Raw genomic sequence first — 10,024 nt, 5'->3', positions numbered from 1 at the left:
CCTGTGGCTAGTTACTCGAGTCGGGCCGGCAAGGGCCTGGTCGATTAGATAACGAACCACGGTAGTCTGTTTTGGGATCTTTGGGTATTGAGACCTTTGATTCCGGTATACTCGAGTATTACCACTTCTGTTTTTGTTTGGAATTCGGGCTCGGTAGGGGTAAGTTTGGTGGATGGATTTTGGTGTAAAGTGGTGCTCTACTGGACGGGACTGGTTACTTCATTTGGAAGTTGACGGAGTGTCAACTATTCTTTCGATCAAGCTTCGGTGAAGCAAGTGGGAATTTGGCTTCTGAGAGCCACCCGTATCCTTTCTATCTATGGTGTTTGTTCATTCCTTATTTGATTTGCATATGTGACTAATTGAATATGAAGTTCCATGATTTTTACTTGATATTATTTTGGTACCTCATTGAGCGCAAGCTCACCCCTTATTTGATTTCCATGTTTTGAAACCAAGATTTTTGGAAGAAAAGAGTTGAGCTAGTTGTAGGACTTCTCTTGCTTATGCTCCTCTGTAACTGAAACCCTAATTGTATTTTGTGTAGCACATATACTTTGACTTGTATTTTGGTTCATTTATTCAAGACTCCGATGTAAATATATGTAGTTTCCGATTGTTCGTTTTCCTTGGATCCTTTCGCGCGTGCTATGGTAGGTTTGTGTGTATCGATTCCGTAGTCCTGGCGAGAATTGGGCAGACGGTCCGCCGAACCCTTTGGCTTGCCTTAGGGTGAGGTGGGGCTGTCACACTACATCATATGTAGGGACTTGACCTGTTGTTCTTAAAACCTGTAGCTGATTTTGAATAAATTTTATTTCTTTTTCCTTATTCAAGATAAAATCAGCTAAAGAAGATGGATCTGATGGCATAATATATTTCAGCTCTTGAAGTCTTTTTTCAAAAACTTCAATCATATGAGATACCTGAGAATGTTGAGTTATCACAGTATTGTCAATTTGGTCAACTTTTCCTTTTACGGCTGAAACATCCTTGTGGATAGATGTAAGAGCTGCATATATTTTGGATTTTTAGGGTATGTCTAGAACCATTTTTGTTGAAAGTTTCTAGTTTAGGAAAATCTGCTTCACTAAATATGAAACATTCTTGGACCTGGGAAGTATGAACTGGGATTAATGGTTCAGGTTTGCAAAATGGTTTTGGTTTCCATTCTTTTTTAAGCTGCTTTGCCTCCTCTTCTAAAATGTCAAGACATTTTTGGTAATAAGGATGAAGATCCTTTTTTGAAGGAGGTGTGGGCTTTTTAAAAGGTTTAGGAATCCATTCAGTAGGAATCTGATAACCATTAAATTTACTTCGCTGAGAAGTAAAATTATCAGTGTCTGGATCTTGTGGATCCAGATCTGGCTTGCATGGTCGAGGCTCAAATTGTTGTAGCTTTGATCTTTTCTTACGAGATAAATCTGGTAATTCAAGATCAAGGATGTTCTCCAATTAACATTCCTCACAAACATTGCAAACATCAAAGTAGACATGACCAGAGATAGGATCTTGAAACCATGAGACTGGAAGTCCTTCTTTGTCAAAATATTGGATAATATCCGTAGCTTTGTCTTAGTTTTTAGTTGATTCTTCTGCCTTGTTACAAAAAAAAAAGGGAAAATTTTTTGTTGGTCTAGTTATATCCTTTGTTGCGTCGTTTGTCAAAAAAAATCTGTCCGCAATTTTTTGTGTCTTGTTGCATCAATTCAGTCATGACTTTGTTGTTCAATTCTGTCTGTATTCTTTGTGTGTTGCTGTCCAAAGTATTCTGTCCGTGTAGTTCCTTGTGAAAAAAAAAGAAGGAGAAAAAACAAATCACGCGTGCGGCAGCCACCCTTGTCGCGAACGTTGAGTTGCAATCTGCTTGCAGGTATTGTGAGCATTGGTGCCATGCAAAATTCTGTCTTGAGCCTACCCAAACCTGTCTTGCTCACGTAGTGTCCCTTGGGCTGCAAGAAAGTCGAAAACTAGAGGCGGCTAGGGTTTTGTTGTTTCCTTCCAAATCTGTTCAAATGCATTGTGAGCCGTCCAAGTTGTGTTTATTAATTTTCTAAACTGAATTTTTGGTTAAAACTTGTTGGGTTGGGACAGATTTTTAAGAGTTTCTTGAAGATCTTGGTTACCACCTAGAAGTTCTTGAAATTCTTGGAAGTAGCTTGCACGATCTTGGAGTTTGGGCTATTCGATTGTGTGAGTTGCGGGTGATGTGAGACGGATCTAGACGAACACCAAGTTGAGTGGATTTGCGGAACTTTGACCCTTCTAGAATCACAAGTCACAAACTAAGGAGATTCCTTAACCCAAGACTAGCAAGTTTAGTGAACCAAAAGTATAGTTAGAAGAACGCCACAATCAAGGAGACTACTTGATTGATATGTTCGATGAACAACTTGAGATTAATTCTCAAGTATTCAAAGGAAATTCTTTTGAGACAGAGAGAGTGAATAAACTCACGTATATTTTATAAAAATCTGAATTGTCTCCTTAATGAATGAAAAGCTAGGCTATATATAGCCTTACAAGACTCAACCCTAGAATGTCCAATGGACGACCTTGCCCTTCATTAAGGGTGAAAATATCTAACAACTAATTGACTAAAATTAAGACCCTGAATTCGGCCAAGTGAGGTGAAATTGACCGAAGTTATTAATGCTAACACACAGCTAATAATGGTAATAATAAAAAAAAACCCTAATTAACAAGCTAGTATTCTGCGAACTAGTCTTCACTTGGTTCTTCCATTTGAAGCAAAGTGTATAGAGTAGTTTCTCCATTATGTAATCCTTCAATGGTCCTCAAGTCATCACCAACTCGTTCTTGAATCGTGCAAACAAGAGCTTGAAGTGATTCTTGAATTCTTCTAGCACGCGCTCTTGTAATTGGACCACTGGGTATTTGCAAGACCTGAGCACTAGAAGTTTGAGCAGTCTTGAGCCCCTCCTCATTAGTCGCCTCCTCTTGAAGGCGATTTGTCCCCAAATGAAACTCATCGCCTGCATGAAAAGGACTCAAGTCAGATACATTAAAAGTAGCATGTACTCCATACTCACTTGGAAGTTCAAGCTTGTAGGCATTGTCATTTATACGCTCCAGGACTTGGCATGGCCCATCTCCCATTGGAAGTAGCTTACTACGCCTTTTGACTGGGAACCTCTCTTTGCGCATGTGTATCCATACCCAATCGCCAGGCTCAAAGACCATCTTGCGGCGCCCCTTGTTGGCACTTTGGATGTATTGAAGTGTACGCTTCTCGATGTTGGCTCGCACCTTAGTGTGTAACTCACGCACATAGGCAGCTTTGTTCTTACCATCCAAGTTAACTCTCTCATTAACAGGTAAAGGAGTTAAATCCAAAGGTGTGAGAGGGTTGAAGCCATACACAATTTCAAAAGGTGAATAATGTGTAGCAGAATGAACGATGCGATTGTATGCAAATTCCACATGTGGTAAGCAATCTTCCCAAGATTTAATGTTCTTTTTAATAATTGCGCGCAATAGGGTGGATAAAGTCCTATTAACCACTTCGATTTGACCATCAGTTTGTGGGTGACTAGAAGTAGAAAATAGTAATTTAGTACCTAGTTTACACCACAGGGTTTTCCAAAAATAGCTAAGGAATTTGGCGTCCCTATCAGAAACAATAGTGCGTGGCATGCCATGTAATCGAACTACCTCTCGAAAGAATAAATCTGCAACATGCTTGGCATCATCTATTTTAAGACAAGGAATAAAATGGGCCATTTTGGAGAAGCGGTCGACTACCACATAGATTGAATCATGTCCTCTTCTAGTCCTAGGTAGTCCAAGCACAAAATCCATTGACAGATCAACCCATGGCTCATATGGAATTGGCAAAGGTGTATAGAGTCCATAAGGGTGTACCTTTGATTTCGCTTGGTGACAAGTTACGCACCTTTCAATGTGTTGTTCCACGTCACTCCGCATGCGTGGCCAGAAGAAATGTTCTTGGAGGATCATTAAGGTCTTGGTAATGCCGAAGTGTCCCATTAGGCCTCCTCCATGAGATTCTCTTACGAGCAGTGTGCGCATGGAGCTCTTGGGAATGCAAAGCTTGTCCTTGTAGTATAAGAACCCCTGAGAGATGAAATAATGCTCACGAGAGTGTCGTGGCAAGGAGACAAAAATCTCACCAAAATCTGAGTCAGTGGCATAAAGATCTTTAAGAAATTCAAAACCAAGCAACTTAGCATCTAATATAGTGATAAGTGCATACCTTCGCGAGAGTGCATCAGCCACAACATTCGTCTTACCTGTCTTGTATTTGATCACAAAGGTAAAACTGTCAATGAAGGTAATCCATCTCGCATGTCGCTTACTCAACTTGTCTTGGGACTTGATATGCTTGAGCGACTCATGATCTGTGTGCAAGACAAACTCACGAGGGCGAAGGTAATGTTGCCATGTTTGTAGAGCTCGCACTAAGGCCATTAGTTCCTTATCATAGGTTGAGTAGTTTAGAGCAGCTCCATTCAACTTCTCGCTAAAGTAGGCAACCGGGCGACCCTCTTGGAGTAAAACAGCTCCAATACCTATACCAGAAGCATCACACTCTACTTCGAAAGCTTTGTCAAAATTAGGTAAACTAAGAACAGGTGCATGTGTGAGCTTGTGTTTAAGTAATTGAAAAGACTTAGCTCGTTCCTCTCCCCAATGAAATTGCACATCTTTCTTGACAATTGACGTAAGTGGGGCAGCAATTGTGCTAAAATCCTTGACAAAACGCCTATAGAAGCTTGCCAAGCCATGGAAACTTCTCACCTCACTTACATTGGTAGGGGTTGGCCATTCACTAATAGCCTTCACCTTTTCTTGATCAACATGAATTCCCTGCTCACTTACAACGTAGCCTAGGAAAACCAATTGATTTGTGCCAAAGGTACACTTCTTAAGGTTAGCGTAGAGGCTCGCCTTGCGAAGTGCATCTAGGACCATTTGTAAATGCACAACATGCTCATCTAGACTCCTACTATAGATCAAAATGTCATCAAAGTAAACGACCACAAATTTACCAATGAAAGAACGTAAAACATGATTCATTAGTCTCATAAAAGTACTTGGGGCATTGGTTAGCCCAAAAGGCATGACCAACCACTCATAAAGACCATGTTTTGTTTTAAATGCAGTTTTCCATTCATCTCCTTCTTTCATGCGAATTTGATGGTAACCACTTTTCAAATCAATCTTAGTAAAAATGATAGCACCATGTAATTCATCAAGCATGTCATCCAAACGAGGTATGGGATGGCGGTACTTTACCGTGATGGCATTAATTGCCCTACAATCAGTGCACATTCTCCATCCTCCGTCTTTCTTTGGAACAAGTAGAACTGGTACAGCACAAGGGCTTAGACTCTCTTGAATCCAACCCTTACTAAGCAATTCCACCACTTATCGTTGTTGCTCCTTGGTTTCCTCAGGATTGGTCCTATACGGTGCCTTGTTTGGAAGGGAAGATCCAGGAATGAAATCAATTTGATGTTTAATTCCCCTTAATGGAGGCAAACCATTAGGTATATCCTCAGGAAAGACGTCTTGATACTCCTGTAAGAGGTTAGTAATAACACTAGGCAAAGAAGCATCAAGAGCATTAGTGAGTAAGGATTCCTTGCCAAATAAAATAAATAAAACCTGATTAGAATGCAAGGCCTTTCTCACATCTTTTACCTTGGCAAGCATGCTGGGTTTTCTCTCCTGTGTGGGCTCGAAGGCCGAATGAGAGTGATCCAACTTGCTTGAAGAAGGGTCAGCCAACACTAATTTCTTAGCTTTGGCGTTGTCCTTCTTGGTGGTAGCATGCAAGTCATACTCTTTTTGTAGACTAACTTGATCCTCATGCACTTGTTGAGGTGTAAGAGGTGCAAGTGTAATCTTTTTACAATTATGCATGAAAGAGTATTTGTTCAAGAAACCATCAAAAGTGACTCTTTTGTCAAATTGCCAAGGACGCCCTAAGAGTATATGTGCAGCTTGCATTGGTACTACATCACACATAACATCATCTTCATACCTACCAATGCGAAAAGTAACCAAAACTTGTTTATGAACACGTACCTCTCCACTGTTGTTTAACCACTGAAGCTTGTAGGGACGGGGGTGCTCACTAGTTGGCAAGTTTAGTTTCTCCACCATCAATGCACTAGCAACATTAGTGCAACTTCCGGGGTCAATCACCAAGCTGCATACCTTGTTGGTCACATGGCACCTAGTGTAAAAGATGTTGTCACGTTGAAGCTCATCTTTACTAGCTTGAGTAGCTAGTGCCCTTCTTGCTACCAATCCAACTTTGTCTTGAGTTGGAACTTCCTCTATCTCATCTTCCTCTTCAACCAAGGGAGGCATGTCTTTGTAATCCTCCTCTTCATCATCAGTGACAATGTCTCCATTTGGTAGGACAAGCATGGCCCTTGGGTTTGGACATTGGCTTGCAATATGCCCAACTCCTTGACACCTCCAACATTTGGTGTCACGATTCCTAGGTTTTGAAGTTTCAATTGTTGGCTTTGAAACAACCTTGGAGTCGGTTTTGGTAAAAGGTGGCCGTGAGCTTGACCCTTGATCTTGCTTCGGCTTTGGGGGGTTCCAAGCGTTCGGACCTCTCTCCTCCCTCCTGGGCTGGAATGGTCGAGTAAATGGTTGTGGATTAGTGTTATAATTTCTGGTGGTACCCCTCCGCTTGAGCCTTTGCTCAATCTTGATAGCCTTGTCCACCATATCGTCTATCTCCACATAGTATTGAAGCTCAAGTTGATCGGCTATTTCAACCCTTAGACCACTGAGAAATCTTGCCATTGTAGCCTCTCGATCTTCTTGAATATCAGCTCTCAACATGGAGATTTCCATGTCCTTGTAGTAGTCCTCAACTGAGCGTTGACCTTGCGTCAAGGTTTGAAGTTTTTGGTACAAGTCTCTATGGTAGTGACTTGGTACAAATCGCTTCTTCATAAGTCTCTTGAGCTCAGTCCAAGTGGTTATAGGTGGTTCACCACACCTTCTCCTGCTGGTAGCCACTTGTTCCCACCAAACTATGGTATAGTCGGTGAATTCTACTATGGCAAGTCTCAATTTTTGTGCATCGGTGTAGTCATTACAATCGAATACTAGCTCTACCCGACTCTCCCATTCAAGGTATGTATCCGGATCGGATTTGCCTTGGAATGGAGGAATCTTCATCTTAATCCCTTTGATTGCACCACCAATTGCTCTTGTGTTTCTCTTCGATCTCCCTTGCCCGTATGCCTCACGGTCCGAATCGGCATTTGAGTCACTAGATTCCTCCAGGGTGGATTTTCCCCTAGATTTCCTAGAAGAAACCCTAGATGAACTTAGTTGATCAATCTGCTCATGGATCGTTTCCAGTCTTTGGTCAAATCTCCTCTGTATTTCCTTCCACATAGCATCCATTTTAAGTGATAATTGAGCAATGGTAAGTTCATTTTCCTGAGACATGGTGAAACCTGCAAAACTTGACAAATTCTTAGTAGAAAAGGCCTCACTCGCTCCCTTAAGTGTTTCACTCCTCTCGTGTTTTCACTCAAGTGCCTATGTCACTCTAATGCTCTTACCAATTCACTCCTCAAGCCACTTGATTGTTTCCTTTGAAGAAATCAGAAATTTCTCAAGGAAATTCAATCAAACTTTAATCAAATAGCTCCCAATTGTATCAAAGGAACAAGGAACAAAAGTAGAAACGGAGAGCTCAAGTAATGAATTTGACAAGGAATGGAACGAGGAAAGAATTGATGTACACAAAAAAAAATGTCCAAGTACAATGATGGAGTTTCCCATGTGTTTACTTAATTTTCTAATTGATTTTTGGAAACAAATTAGGTGTTGTACTTATTTGGAAAATTCCTTAAGGTCAGCCTAAATGAAAGCAGAGTTGGTTCCCAAAATTTCCAGATTTCGTACCCCTTAACCTTCCTCAAAATCGGCTATACCAAATCAGAATTGTTTCAAAAAAATTTCCAGATTTCCTTCTACTTAATCCTTTCCTAATGTCGGCTGGTCAACCAAGTGCAAAACAGATATTGGTAGCTTCCTATTCCAACCGAAACTATCCTCTGAAAATTCCAGAATTTTGCTTCTAGAAACCCTCCATAAAACTCGGCTATACTCCCCTTTCCTTGCTCCCAATTTTTCGTTCCTTACTCCCCCTCAAAGAACAAGCAATTCGGCCCCTCCCCTTCGCACCACACAAGGACAGATTTGACTCTTGGTCCTAGGCAATGGCGTCACAAGATAATGCAAGTGATGTTACACAAGAATTCCCCCAGCGGCTTGCCCAAGAAACTCCCAAGAAATTTACTCCTAAACCAAGGAAGTCCTGTATGGATGCAAGAGCGTACAAGAAACTTTTTATACGAAGGGAGGTACAAGTCTTCAGGAATCAAGATGATCAAGAATCTCAAAGGGTGATACAAATAATCAAGAGACCAAGTGTTGGAGACCTTCAAGAGGAAGTTGGTCAAAACTTTTGAGTATTCTTTTCTTGATGTAATTTTCTGGTTTGTTGGAACAATTGCAACAAGATAGAATTTGGCAAATAAAAATGCGGCTTCCTTCTTTGTTGTTTGCTACCCAAAAGCCTTTTCTCTTTTCCTTTTTGTTTTGCTTTTTGTTTTTGTTTTTGTTTTTGTTTTTTTTTTTGACTTAAAGAATAACTCAACTACTCGGCTGCTTTGGGAGTAAAATTCCCAGAAATAAAGGTCAATTTCCAACTCGCAACCCTAATTCTCCAAGGCTAAGAAGAATCTCCCAAGAGTTACAAGGACCTCTTAGATAGTTTACAAGAACTTCAAGAAATCCTAGATTAGTGTAGCCCTTCTTCAAGATTCCAACCCCAAACAAGTTTAACCACAAAATCAGTTTAGGAAATTAACTAGAACAACTTGGTGGAGTAAACTAAAGTTTGGACAGATTTGGCAAGACTTGCGCCCAAAGGAAGCCTAGTTGCAAGTGAAAAAACCCTAGTCGTCGAATTTTTTTTTTTTTTGATATTTAAACAGAATATGCAAGGAACAAAACACGGCTACACTTGAAGGTAGATTTCAAGAAAGATTCACGCACCAAGTAATGCACGAAGTGGACACGAAGCAAAAGAGAAAAATTCAATAACGATGCAACAAGGAAACAAATAAGATGCGGCTGTTTTCTTTTTTTTTTTTTTTTTTTTGTAATTGTCACACGGATTGACACAAGGAAAGACACGACCAGATTTGAAGAAAATACTAGAAAATTTACGAAGAAAGAAAAGAGAAGAAAAACAAAGAACCTCAACGGGATACTTGATGTCGTCGACTAGCTCTGATACCAACTGATGTGAGACGGATCTAGACGAACACCAAGTTGAGTGGATTTGCGGAACTTTGACCCTTCTAGAATCACAAGTCACGAGCTAAGGAGATTCCTTAACCCAAGACTAGCAAGTTTAGTGAACCAAAAGTATAGTTAGAAGAACGCCACAATCAAGGAGACTACTTGATTGATAAGTTCGATGAACAACTTGAGATTAATTCTCAAGTATTCAAAGGAAATTCTCTTGAGACAGAGAGAGTGAATAAACTCATGTATATTTTATAAAAATCTGAATTGTCCCCTTAATGAATGAAAAGCTAGGCTATATATAGCCTTACAAGACTCAACCCTAGAATGTCCAATGGACGACCTTGCCCTTCATTAAGGGTGAAAATATCTAACAACTAATTGACTAAAATTAAGACCCTGAATTCGGCCAAGTGAGGTGAAATTGACCGAAGTTATTAATGCTAACACACAGCTAATAATGGTAATAATAAAAAAAAACCCTAATTAACAAGCTAGTATTCTGTGAACTAGTCTTCACTTGGTTCTTCCATTTGAAGCAAAGTGTATGGAGTAGTTTCTCCATTATGTAATCCTTCAATGGTCCTCAAGTCATCACCAACTCGTTCTTGAATCGTGCAAACAAGAGCTTGAAGTGATTCTTGAATTCTTCTAGCACGCGCTCCTGTCATTGGACCAC

General features: G+C 40.3%; 1 protein-coding gene across 1 annotated transcript; it reads right to left on the bottom strand.

The window, feature by feature from the left end:
• Positions 1-2,721: 2,721 nt before the first annotated feature.
• On the bottom strand, positions 2,722-7,425 carry LOC140014142 (uncharacterized). The gene is made up of 4 exons (XM_072064550.1): positions 6,076-7,425; positions 5,456-5,565; positions 3,676-4,606; positions 2,722-3,327 (listed from the first exon to the last, which is right to left on the bottom strand). The coding sequence occupies exons 1-4, from the start codon at positions 7,423-7,425 to the stop codon at positions 2,722-2,724; spliced, it is 2,997 nt and encodes a 998-aa protein (XP_071920651.1).
• Positions 7,426-10,024: the final 2,599 nt, after the last annotated feature.

Source organism: Coffea arabica, chromosome 9c (genome assembly GCF_036785885.1).
Source record: "Coffea arabica cultivar ET-39 chromosome 9c, Coffea Arabica ET-39 HiFi, whole genome shotgun sequence".
Classification (NCBI taxonomy): domain Eukaryota; kingdom Viridiplantae; phylum Streptophyta; class Magnoliopsida; order Gentianales; family Rubiaceae; genus Coffea; species Coffea arabica.
Note: the sequence above shows the minus strand (reverse complement) of the source record. Positions and strands in the feature narration are given on the sequence as shown.

Excerpts from the sequence above, each read along its gene's own strand:
- LOC140014142 (XM_072064550.1), bottom strand. The coding sequence starts at position 7,425 with ATGGATGCTATGTGGAAGGAAATACAGAGGAGATTTGACCAAAGACTG. Across the intron at positions 5,566-6,075 it reads GGTTAAACAACAGTGGAGAG|GAGTATCAAGACGTCTTTCC; the intron begins GTACGTGTTCAT and ends AACCTCTTACAG. Across the intron at positions 3,328-3,675 it reads CAGATTTATTCTTTCGAGAG|AGAGTTAACTTGGATGGTAA; the intron begins GTAGTTCGATTA and ends CCTGTTAATGAG.